General features: G+C 36.2%; 1 protein-coding gene across 8 annotated transcripts in view; it reads right to left on the reverse strand.

Moving 5' to 3' along the window:
* Window positions 1-1488: 1488 nt before the first annotated feature.
* TTLL7 (tubulin tyrosine ligase like 7) overlaps window positions 1489-13181 on the reverse strand; it is a 64733-nt gene continuing 53040 nt past the window's right edge. For 7 of the 8 annotated variants that reach the window (XM_074546037.1, XM_074546035.1, XM_074546034.1 and 4 more), the window contains 3 exons: window positions 10923-11083; window positions 6628-6801; window positions 1489-3414 (listed from right to left, as the gene is read on the reverse strand). In XM_074546037.1, the coding sequence (XP_074402138.1) occupies window positions 3294-3414; window positions 6628-6801; window positions 10923-11083 (456 nt within the window). In that variant the 3' untranslated portion in view covers window positions 1489-3293. Of the gene's footprint in view, window positions 3415-6140; window positions 6260-6627; window positions 6802-10922; window positions 11084-13181 lie in introns of all 8 variants that reach the window. The other variant, XR_012581300.1, reaches the window with a different exon arrangement.

Here is a 13181-nt window from a genome sequence, read left to right on the forward strand (position 1 = left end):
GACCAGATAAGAAACCTTTTAGATGTAATTTTAAACACTGAGTAATTTGCTTACTTTTCAGTACAGAGAATCAGCACTTAGATACTAATTTTTCTAAAATGAGTATGAGTCTTTCGAGGCAGGACAACAAGCCAAGGCCAAGGTCTACAAACAGGTGTCTTTATGATGTACTTCAAGTAACATTTCCTCCAACATTTAAGCAATGGTTCCAAAAAGGTAATTTCCTTGCTCTGGTCCTCAAATAACGCATGAAGTCTTTGTAATTTTTAATAACCGGCATTTCCGAGCCTGTCTCTACGCTGGGGCAGTAGGAACGTCGGACGCGGCTCCCACAGCCCCGGGGCCGGGTGAGCGCTGCCGCCGCCCAGCCCCGCCCGGGGCCGCTCCTCGCCGGCCTCCCCTGCCCGCTCCCGGCCCCGCTCCCGACCGACCGACTGTAAAAACCGTGTAACTCCAATAACCGCCGGAATAATAAAAATAAAATTTAAAAAGGCGGTATTTGTGACTAACCGCCAGCGGGGCTTCCGGAGATGCCGTTATTGATAAACGAGGAGCTCAGCTCTCCCTGCTCCTCTGCCAGGACCGGGCGGGCCGGGGCTGCAGCCTCCGGCGCCGAGAGCTGGGCACGCACCGGGCGCGTTCCAGGTGCTGAAATGCACCGCACAGAGCCATTAAATACCTCATTCCAGTCGTGTCGGAACCGGGTAAAGATCACCGCTGGTGACATCTCTGTGTTCCTTTGCTTGGCATCACACGGCACTTGGAAACAGAGCCGGGATCTCGCTGCGCTAGCGCGGACATTGCGGGGCTGCCCTAAGGGCCGCGCTCCATGAGCTTGCTGCTGCTCCCCGAGCAGAGCCCGGGTACCAGGGCCAAGGCGAGGGGCAGACAGACCTGCTGGTCAAGAGGCTGCAGGAGCTTACGGCCACTAATTAAGATTTATTGGAACCACTGGTGTGATCGCAAAGCAAATTGCGGCTGTTTTGCAGAGGAAAGGGGTAACTGCTTCCACCTAGGGCACTCCCTGGAGCGGGGCTACAGGCGTAGCCCGTAATTCACCCGCAGAGCACACGCGCTGGTTCTGAGGAGCTGCAGCCAAGTGTAGCATGATGTTTATTGAAGGTATTGATTCACACATTATATTAGGAACACATGACCACTTTAGGAAAGGTTATCAGAAATACAAATATATTAAGTCATGTCAGATGTAAACCACCATCTGGTCCACTTTTGTACATGCTAAATGAATTTTTTTTTCCTAGATTTGTCCATAGGTATGGTTAGTAGCCCTCTTTCTTTTGGCAGAGTATTCTGTACAGACTGACCTGGCCCACCACTGGCATTCGAAAATAGAAATCATATAGTGAAGTTTAGGAATAAAAAGACATGTGAACCTCCTGTCCTAAAGCTCTGTTAGAGTCTGGCAAGCTAAGCTGGAAGCTGATCTTATCCTTATGGCCAAAAGTAGAATGCAATGGAAGCCTCCTCCAAGAAGAGAAAATTTACAGCTTTTATTAGATGTTACAGATAACCAGAGTATGCATTAATAGTCACTGTATGGATCAAAAGAGACATACAATTAATGTGAACATACTATATTACTGAACTATTATTACCACAAAATTAAAAAGACTTTACCAGACCAAAAGACTGATTTGATCTGGTAATTGCAAGAGGGTATTTTTATTTGTTTACAAATATTCTTGTTATATATTCTGCAATTCTAGAGCTGAGGCACTACAGCACAGGCATCAAAAATCTCAACCAAATTTCCAGTTTTTATATATCCTATGACTAAAACTTCTTAAAAAATAATTTCCATACAACTTCAGTCTGAAATCTCTTAAGTCTCTTAAATTTTGTCTTAAATTGTTGGATATCAAAAAACACTAACATATTTGCTCCTGAGGATAATTAGCCCCCAAATTATTTTTAAAGTATACCTGAAATACATTGATAATTTAAAAACACATTTCAGGGTTAAATGATTCGTAAGTACACGAGTCTTTGGTAAATAATAACTACTCTGCTCTTCACTCAAATAAAAAACTCAATTATTTTTAGATCTAGAGTAACTGATTTCTTTAATAATTATTTCTCTAATGAATAAGGCTCACATGGCACAATGCTGAGTGGGATAAATGGCTGTATGTATCAAAACCCAAATGATGTTTTCAGGCTACAAATCCTGTAAATACTAGGTTCCTGCTCTGGCTCATTTTGGTTTTGTGCTGTTCAGCCAGTCTCAGGAATCTAGACCTGAATGAGAGCTTTCTAGTGAATTAGATTTCCAACATTTAAAGGTGTCAGCAATCTAGAAAATACTGTCCATTGCAAAGATACATTCTACAGTAGGTACTGGATTGCATGCTAAAAACTACAACAAACCAATTAGTGTAAGTTTTAAATAATACATTACAGCTGCAGTATTTCCTAAAAATGTCTGCTTTACCACTTAGGCAGTGTAACAGAAAAACTATGCACTATGCATGCGTGTGGAGCTGAGGATGACTGCTTGCTCCCAAAGGAAACCTAAAGGCACAGGATACAGGTAATGTGAATGAAAACCTGGAAACAAACATTGGCTTCCATTTTATTACGAGAATCCAATTAGGAAGTGAATGCCTAAACTGATATTTTACTGTTTGTGTACTAGATGCCTTCACTTTGGCTAAAGGATACTATATCATGTCCTTTAAGAAAAATAGCAGTATTAAATAGATCTTGTCATTTCAGAGGAGAAATAAAAATATGTCTGCTTTAGATTTGGCTTACAGAATTTTGGGGTTTATTTTAAACATATCCAAGAACAGATTATTTTTGATAACATATCCATGATCAAATTATTTTTGATAACTGTTACAGATTTACTCTTCTGCAAGAGTTTTCTAATTATCTGCTTTGTTAAAGGACATTTGAGACAATAAATAATAATACAGTTTACAATAAATAATTTTCAAGTCAAAGTATTGTACTTACAAAATAATGTAATACTGTATAGAATCTTCCAGAACAATTTCATTTTATATATTCTGCAGCAAAAATAACATTTCTAGTAGGAAGGAGTTACTTATAAACCTAGCAAGATCTACACATTCACATGTGTGTGTAAACAACTTAACAAGGTTTATTATGTTCCCAGAAAAGCTATGCTTTTACAGTAGGTTTTCAGCTAAATTTTATTATAATACGATGGTAAGAAATATATAACAGTGCTTATGTTTAGCTCCATCACAAGTTTAAAAAAAAAAAAAAGAAATTGCTATTATTTACAACAGCAATTTCCTTTTACTTCACAAGTGGCTGTATCTGTGTGTGAACAAAAGGTTAGGGCGAGGCGATCCAGATGGACTGCAGCTAAATTTGGATGAGGATGGTTTCAGGATGAACAGTGAAGGTCTTGGCAATAAACACCTAGAAAGGATATGAAAAACACAGCAAAGTTTACAGACAAAGCAACATTCAAGAGCAAAAGAACTAGTTGTTAATGTGCCAGACTTTATGATTGGTGTGTGCAGGAAACTCAGTACAGTAAATGCTATTTATGAAACACAAAGGGCAATAGGAACAAACTAACTCAGAAAAGGAATCTAAACTCTGTTGTATGAGGATCAAACATCTTTCCAGTTTTATGTTTCAAGCCATAAAATAAATAAACAATGGAATCCTGTGTAAACAACAGAATCCTGTTTAATTTAAACTGGGCAAAAAACCATCTTATAAAAAGTTGGATCATAAAAAAAAAAACAAACTAATTAAACACCAAGATTTCCATGTCTAATGTTCTAAGAATAGACATGTTATCACTACTGTAGTAAAGGAAGAAATGATCCTACAACCTAGTAATTCAATTCCCATCAGTGATTATTTGCCTTTTAAATTCAGGCAACTGTATAGCTTGTATTTAATCTAAAAATACAAAGAGCAGTTTATCATATCCTAATATTGATTCTTAAATATTTTCATGCTGTAATTAACTAAAAGTTAATTGTAGAAGTCAATAAAGTGTGCAAAAATAACATCCATACTAAATCAGAATTTCACAATGAATTATGTCAGTGTTAGGATGGATTAACACAACACATTGTATAAATAATTGCTTAAAAATTGTTGTGCAATTCTAGTGAATCATATTGATTAATGACAAATAAGTTAAAAGACTGGTCAGACTGATCCCATGGATAGAAACAGCAGCACTGTGTCAAGAGGAACAATCTATATGAGAAAGTGTGCACATGTGCTTTGTTTAAGCTTGAGAAAAACCTTATCACCAACATATTTTTAAAGAATTTATTTAAAAAAAAAATAAAGTCTGATTTGGAATGGGTTTTTGGTGAGCTTGACACTTCACTGCGTCACCAGACCTAGTCCTACCTTTGCCTGATGATACAGTAAAAAACTTCAGTACTTCCCAGAGAATATGCCATGCAATAGATAAGGTCATTTAGCAAGCTGTAAGGACCTAATGGTAGATTTTTTAAATTTTTTTTTTTTTGTAACATGGGTTAATTTATGACTTTTTACACAGTTTGATTTTAGCTAATTTTTTAAGAGACTTTGTATGGTTTTTGAGCAATCCTGTTGTTTCATTTACTTAGTGGGTTTCCAGTTAAGAGATAGAATTGAAAAGAAATTTGAGAAGTTATTAAAGAATTCTGTGGCAGCTTTCATTATCTTTTTATCTGTCCCTGTACAAATAAATTTTCCCAGCTAAAGGCCTATCTATTTGTAAACTGTGAGAGCTTTAGTTTCACAAACATTTGTTTCTTAAACACAAACAAAATAAAAAAAATTGTTTGTGCTCAGACAAAAACAAAGTTCTTCAAATTAGATTTTATAAAGTCTTGAAAAAATTGACTTCTCATACATTTATTACATTATACTGTAATATTTTCTGCCACCACAGAATTTTATGGAGAGTCAGGAGAACTATTATTAGTAGTGGAGATTCATTAAAAACAGAAACCTGTGTGAAAAGTGAATTGGTATTGTGGTTCTCCCACTTCTAGAAAAGGAGTTCATTACAATTGTGGGCTGTTACAGACAAGAGAATTTATTTCCATGTGTGTCTTTCATTTCACAAATTCAGAATATCATGGTTAACTGGCATATTGCTGTATTCATGTCTAGATGAAACATGTAACTGTAACTTTAATCAGAGTTGTCTTGACACTCCATTACTTATATTTAGGATATAGAGGGCTTAGATTCCTCCAGCCTATGAAGTTTATGAATAACTTCCATTCAGCATCCAAAGAAATACAGAAACTGGAGACGAGAAAGTTCTCTTGGAACATCCCTTTCATTGCATTCCAAAGGCAAGCCTGTTAGTTGAGTACATTACACTAATCTGATCTTTGTGGTTGGTCATGATGTAAAATTTTCTGCAGCATTAACTATAAAGGCAATAAAAACTTTGAGATTTTCTAGTCTTAGCTAATCCAAATGACTTTACCGTACTCCTGCTATTACTCAGGAGCTGTTAATATTGAATACGATTGGTTTGTGGCTAACCTACTTCTGCTTTTGCTGTGATCAAGCAAATTTAGTTTCTGGTTGGCTTTAAATTATGTTAGAGTGTCTTAAGATCCACATGTCAATAATGCATGGGTCCAGTGTATCAAATAACTAATCTGAGATATATCAAGTAAGCAATTAAGTAATAAAAAAAGTTTAATAGATAATATATCAAAAATTTGTTTTTCACGTAATGCTTAAATCACAAAGCCCTTCTATGAAACAATATATGCAAGATATTTTATATAAACAAAGCACTTGTAATTTTTATATACACAGTAATTAAAATGGGATAGAATTTGGATCCTAGGTAATTTAAAACTGACATTTAATTCTCTGTCTATGACTGTTTAATTGCAAATTATTGACTGCCATAGTTGGAGCATTCTCAGTAATCCCTACACTGATAATATTATAACCTCTATTGTATCCAGTTGGGGAACTAAACCAGCCAATGGAGAGTCAAGTAAGTGCCAAATAACTCTTTTACTATATGATGCTGTTTTGCAAGGTTTGAAAATATATTTATGCTCCATAAAATGGAATAATAAAACTTCTGGTCTATAGATTTTGGAAATCAACTTTGCAAAACTGTGCAACACAGTAAATCAGATGGCACTTACCTGACCCTTGGCTGGAGCTGTGCCCCTATGGCAGCCCACTGCGAATGTGAAGCCAGAAGTATCTGACATGTTAGGATACCTCTAGGAATGCAAATCTGGAAACACTGACTTTGAGGGATCTGAGAAGGGGAAGAAAGGAGATTTTCAGTTCACTTTCTGGAAAGCCTTTGCTGCAGCTAATTAGGCAGTAGGCAATCAAGAGATTAATAAGTGTACAAGATGTACACAAGTTCACAGAAGTTTCATAAGACATACAAGATGTGTATGTCAAGTTTTCTTTTGGTAGCACTTCATGACTGGGGCAGTGATATTGGAATGACTAAAAGTCAGGATCAAGGGATATGCTGGGGAGTTTGGTGGGTTTTTTTCCTAAATACAGAGGAAACCAGACTTAAGGAAAAATTTAGTGGTAGCAACATGGAATAAAACCTGTTCCAGTACTATCCTTCATACGTATAACTTAGGAGGAAAATATTCAAATTTATACCTTGTATCATCCCAGTGGTGGCTCATCCCAGTTGGGGATCCTCTTGCATCTGATGAGTGTTTGTAAACTACCAGCAGGCAGTGTTTACAAAGCTGAACTATTCGCTGGCAGCACTGGAGCTGCTCCGGAGTCAGCGCCTCTGAGCCTTTACTAAATGTGGTTTCCCAAGAGCTCCTGTTATGGAAACAGAAACAAATTCATGGTCTCTGTCACAAATTGCAATCTAAGAGCTTTATTACGTTATATCAGATTTAACAACTGAGGAACAAGAGAAAAAGCACAACCTTGCAGGAAAGGCACAGGAAAGGTTTATACTATTTAACACAAATACTGGCAGATGCTGAGTCCAAAACACAAAGTAAGAAATTAATCTTTATATGGGAAATATCCACTGCCATTTTTCATTTGGTTTGTTTCCTGAAGTGTTTACAGAGCCATTACTTCGGTTTAGCACATAAAGAGTTATGGTCACAAAATTGTGTATTTGTCTAACAACAGGAATAACACAAAACACTTATTATTTTTAACAGGCTACCACCTGTTAAAAGGAATTAAAGGAAGTAATAAAAGTAATAAATTAATTCTAAATGTCCACACAGCATAATAATACTTTTATTTTAAGTTCATGATAGTAAGAAACAAGTATGAAATTAATTTACAGGACATTAGTATGTGTTCTGCTTCCTTATGCAAAAAAGCATATGAAGAGAGTCCCTTCAGTTTAGTCATTCGAATACTGCTTATTATTTCCTCTGGTCGCATGGGTTGGTTATCTACACTTAAGTGTAACTTGCAGATTACATCTATAGAAAAATTCCTTTTGTTTTCTTAAGAAGCCATTTTTCTTTGAGGGAAAAAAAGCCACAAGGCCTACCACATCCATATAAACCAGGTGTGTTTCAGCACAGAAGACTACAATAAATAGTTCTTTGCATACATCTCTGCACTCTTGTTTGTGCAAAATTCTGACCATATTATAAATCATTCAATCTGTTTTAAAAGGCAACATGGTGCTTGTGAAGACTTTTTTTGGACAAAATTATTATCCAGTAGCACAGATGGTTTGTAAGCTTGAGCTTTTTTGTTTGTGTATGAAAGAAGCACTTCACAGAGTGCGGAAAATTTGCTGCATCTGGCTTCAACATAGCATCCAGGCCGATTTAGCCTTGCCCACAGAGAGCAGCAGTAGATTTCACAATGCCCATGTAGAAAGTTCATCCTTCAAACAACATCACAGAACCAGCAAGCTCACTCCTGCCTAGTAAGATTTTTTTAAACTGAGCTGCATTTCACTGTGAGGGCGATGAGACACTGGCACAGTTTGCCCAGGGAGGCTGTGGATGCCCCAACCCTGACAGTGTTCAAAGCCAGGTTGGAAAAGGCCTTGAGCAACCTGGTCTAGAGAGAGGTGTCCCTGTCCATGGCTGGGGGCTGGGACTAGATCATCTATAAGGTCCATTCCACCCCCTTAATATTTTATGAATCAATGATTCTATGATTAGGATGGAATTTAAACCATTTATGACTAAAAGATGAGCTGTATGTATAGTTAACTGATTTGTCAGCCTGGCTCCTCTGTCTAGATGGTATGTTCCAGCTGAAAACATTCAGTCCTACTGAATTTTCATTGCAAACATAAATTTCAATGATGCAAGCATTTGTCTTTAATTATTATTCATACAATTGTTTAAGTATTGTTTGTATACATCAAAACTTTAATTTCACAAACTGAATCATCATAGAATCATTTAGGTTGGAAATGAGCTCTTAAGATCATTGAGTAATACTACTACTTTTCTTTAATATATTTTTCTCGACTGTTTTCTGTCTGCGAACTGTCCATATTTATTTTTATATAGAAATTAATCTATTGTCTTCAGTCTTTCCTCATGAAGTCAAGTTGGTAGAAAGTAGCAAGATGACGGTCCAAGTATTACATTCCTTCAACAGATTCACATTGCTACACATAATTATATTATAATTCACTCCATTCACTCAGAAATCCTGTAGAAGAAACTTTCCTGATAAATTCTTTAGGTTCTGGACTTTGTGATAACTTTTCTACAGTTAAGTGGCATTTTTTCAGTGACAAATAATATATGGCCTGCTGCAACTGTGACTGACTATGAACTAATACTAGATAGTTACCCTCATAACAAAAGCTGAGATTTGGAAACATACACATGAATTTTAATGAACTTTCATATAAATGTGCCTGTGCAACTTCCTCCATGTGTTAGACAGATTCAGTTTATTCTCCATTATACTGCAATCAACAGGGATCAGAATTCTGTTTCCTAAATGTAATTGGTTATGCTGTAACTTTATCTTCCATACATTAGTGAGAAATCACAGACTCGTCACCAGATACAAAAAAAGAGTATTATACTGGATTGTGCAATGTGGTCAATCATGTGTTATTATTTTTATAATCATCTGAAGTCAACTTGTTCTTCTAGTTTTTTTCTATTAGTTTTAGTTGTTTATTATACAGTAAAACAAATAAACCTTTATGAAACCCTTTACAACACCTTTTTTTCAAAGAGAATTTCTTTGTTCTTTCTTTTCATTAAAATAGCACATACCTAGCAGAGATCTAACCAGCAAGAGGAAACCTTAAGGCCATTAGCTCCATTCTTCTCCCAAGACATCTATAATATGAATAGTGAACACACTACACTCCTTAATGGATTTTCATATAGTAATGTTGTTTCTGAATCAGCACATTAATTCCTCTTTCCCAACATGTTTCTCCAAATTCTACACACACCCTATGTTTATTCCAATCTGTTTGTTCCAATTCTTTAAAATGGCACAATGAACTCTTGGGGAAGAGTGATGAAAAGTAGACCTCTGCTACAGAGGTACTGCCATGAGTTCTCAGCTGTGTGTTATGGGGCAAGAAGGATGCTTGTAACTGAATAAACAACACACTGGCAATGTGCAAACAGCCTTTTTGTTTTCTTCCATGAATTCTGTATTATGTGTAACAAGTGTTTTACATGCAGAGTGATACTTATACATCCTGGATATTTATATATTCTACAGTATTTTTAGAATCTTTTATATAACAACTCCTCTTACAAGAAACTGGATCTTTTTCAAAGAATAACTCCACTTATAATATTTTATGACAACAAAAGAATTGAGCTTGTACTCAAGACTTTACACACCTCTGCTAGCATGAAGGAAAGAAAAAATTGTAAAGAATCTTAACTGCTTGCACAACAACAAGCGTTCAATAATGAGATAATGATAAAAGACCTGTTGATCTTTTGGATCCCTCAGATCCCTCTTCTTCTTGTGATCAATTTTCTTGGGAAACAATTAACAAGGGTAATGTGTGAGTTCTCCACATACAATAAATGATTATGTGTGAACATTGTTGATTCCTTTGTCCGTACAATATCCAACAGCATATGAATTGTTGTATTTCATTTTCAATACATCTCTCAGAACAACTTATGCAAGCTAACAAATGCCCCCCTTCATTCTTTATACATTTTATATACTAACAGAGAAAATGTTCTTTTTTGTGTGCAATATATTTCATATTTAAAATTTTGTATTCTTATTTTATGAATAAATTGGTGTGTGGGAGCAATTGGTTAACACCCTTGATATGATCCCCCAAATCTATATTTCTACCAATGCCTTTGATTTCAGGAATTTAGATTCTGAAGTAGAGGTTATTGAACTTGTTTATATGTCCAGATCTTTTCTTCCCTGTAAAAAACTTGTATTTGCTACCCAAACCAAAAACACCTGCTTACATGGACGTTCAATATTCTGCATATACTTAACTTTCTACCAGTATGGGAAACAAAGAATGTAATCAAGCACAGAAGTTTGAACTGTTTATTAGTAAACCACAGAAGTGACATTGCATCTGGCATGAGATGTCAGCTGCACTTGTGACTGAACTCTCCTAATGATCTGGAGCACAAATAGATAATTTCATTTCTGTTGATGGCAAGTCTATGTTTGACACAGTGGTCTGGCTTAAAAATCATGCACCATCCAGCAAAAGAGTTGACTTAAGGGCTAAAATACTTTGAATATTATATTTTTTCCTTAGATTATTAAACTTGTAAATACATTACTAAATGTTTGATTCCATTTCTGAAAAGGTTGGCCTTGATTGCTAGATTTAGTTCTACTATATATCTTAAGGTGCTTTTAAAACAAGTTCAGTGTATGACATCATTCTTGTGAGTGAAAATGAGCAATAAAATATGTCAGCATTGATTGTAATTGTGAAGTTATGAAGAAGAAGAGAAGAAAAATTGGCTTACCCTGAATTACAGAAACAGTTCCATAGGCCTTGGCCGTGGCTCCAAAGTAAGCGATTAAACAGCCGGTTAAAAAGACGGTACAGATGGAGATTTTCAATGTCTGGAGCTTTCCAGACGTGCTGTAGAACTGCACGGACACTTGTCCTGACTATATCCAAAACCTAGGAAAGAGCATTCCAAGTAAATCAAAGACATTTTGCAAAACCAAAACCCAGCTGATGGCTGATGCCCAGCATGCATACAGACAGTTATCCCTGTACATATGACTGCATACCTGTACATTCCTACAGAGGTCTGGGGTTCATTTCTGTGCAGTCATCAGCTAACTTTTTTATTATTATGTGTTCTTTCTGTTAGTAACATTTTGCAAAGCCAAATCAAAGTATTTTTATTTTATTACTGAAAAGTTTATTTCTGTTTTTTTCAGTCTGTTCAATAATACTAGCTCGTTTAAATGACAGAAAGGGTAAAAAGAAACAAATTCTAGTCTTTAATTGTGTCAATTTAAGACTAGAAGCAACTTAATTAACCCAAGCACTGTATGTCTTCTTTTCCCACTCCCTTGTAAAATCTATTTTATAAAGAACTGAAATGTCCTGGAAAATTACAAACTGCCTTTGATTTAATGTCTGTTTAAGCTCAGTGTTGCCCTATGTCAAACCATATTAGTGTACCTGGCAAGAGACAGTGGTGACATCAGTAAGAAAATAATCAGCAAGATATTTAAAATAGAAACATTTATCAGCACGCCATGGATTTATTACATTTGGACTACATTTAAATTCAAGAGCATAAAGGCTGAGCTGCATTCAGTATAGTGCTAGACAGCTGCACATCCAACTTACTAGAGTCCTGGATACACCTTTGCACATCCCACTGAACTGGGGCATGGAAGGAAGGTGGGATTTATTGTGCCTGCTTTTAAATATCTGGATATTCTCTTAACCGAGTCGTCTATGTTCCCTTCATAATCCCTGGAGTGTATCAGACTCCAGAGTGTCTTGGATTCTGTCTATTTAGATACTATCAATAAGTCTGGGAATATTTTTGTGACCAAAGTAGTATTTAGACCACATATTGACACTCTGAACAGTGTAAAATCTGTCCTATAAAAAAGCCTACAGTGCATGTAAACTATCAACAAAAAAAGCCAGTTAAATCCATGAAATTTCCTTAAAGGAAACACCCTCTCTGCCTTTTTTGCATAACAGCATCTACCAAAAAAACAATCACCCTCAAGTGGGTAGTAAACAGATGGGGATATTTGCTAATTTGTGTAAGATTTTATAAATTAGAAAGTACAATGCTTTCCCTGGAAACTTTCAGGTATGTAAGACAAACCGATTCATGTAGTGAATCATGGTTCTCAAAAGGTGAAAGAGATTTAGTAGAACAGTAAATTATGGAAGAATGCTGTGGAATTGCAATTTTTAGATTCTACATAAAAAATTGTTGTTTATAAATTGTCTGACAATGAAGGAAATAAAGCTTAAATATACAAAATGCAATAGCAGAAGGAAGCTGTTTAGTATGCCTAATGGGCAGAAAATCTATAGATACCTAATAATGACAGCCTTGATGAAATATGGTTTTTTCCATGTTATTTAAACTCTTTTTGAAGACCTGAGATTAGTCTGCATGCACAGGTCTTGCAGAAATTCCATGTACATAATAGCCCAAAGTAAATACAATACTGTCCTCTCTGTTGGGAATCATTATGAATGCAGGTATCTAATGCACTAAAACCCACACCCATGGCCTACTCCTCCCAAAGAGTGAGATAGAAGGAGTAAGATATTAAAATCTAAGGGTGCTGATCTTTTTTTGTGATAGCAGGAGCTAAGCCCAGGTTTTGGACTGTCCCATGCCTGTGGGACAGGCTCAGACTTTCAGACACTTCCTTAGCAGCATCAGCCTTCATGCTTCCCAAGCCCTTTTCCTTGTGTCTCACCTGTCCAAGGCATTCCCACACACATGGCTGGTGTCTGTGGTCAAACACACATCTGAAACAACTCAGTCCCTAAAGCACATAAGAATCAGCCCTGCATTTCTTTGCAGATTTACACTGATAATAGTATCTCCTTCTGTGAAAAAGAACAATACCACCCTGTATAGACTCTCTCACTAGTTCAAAAGACATAAGCTAAAAACAATGATGCCAATGTAGAGCTTTTCCTTTTACTGTAGTACCTGGAGTTGAAGAAAACTAAGAACTGAACATCTTAGAGCAAGCCACAGACTGCCAAGTACTCTGGAAAA

This window comes from Zonotrichia albicollis, chromosome 8, assembly GCF_047830755.1.
Source record: "Zonotrichia albicollis isolate bZonAlb1 chromosome 8, bZonAlb1.hap1, whole genome shotgun sequence".
Taxonomy (NCBI): domain Eukaryota; kingdom Metazoa; phylum Chordata; class Aves; order Passeriformes; family Passerellidae; genus Zonotrichia; species Zonotrichia albicollis.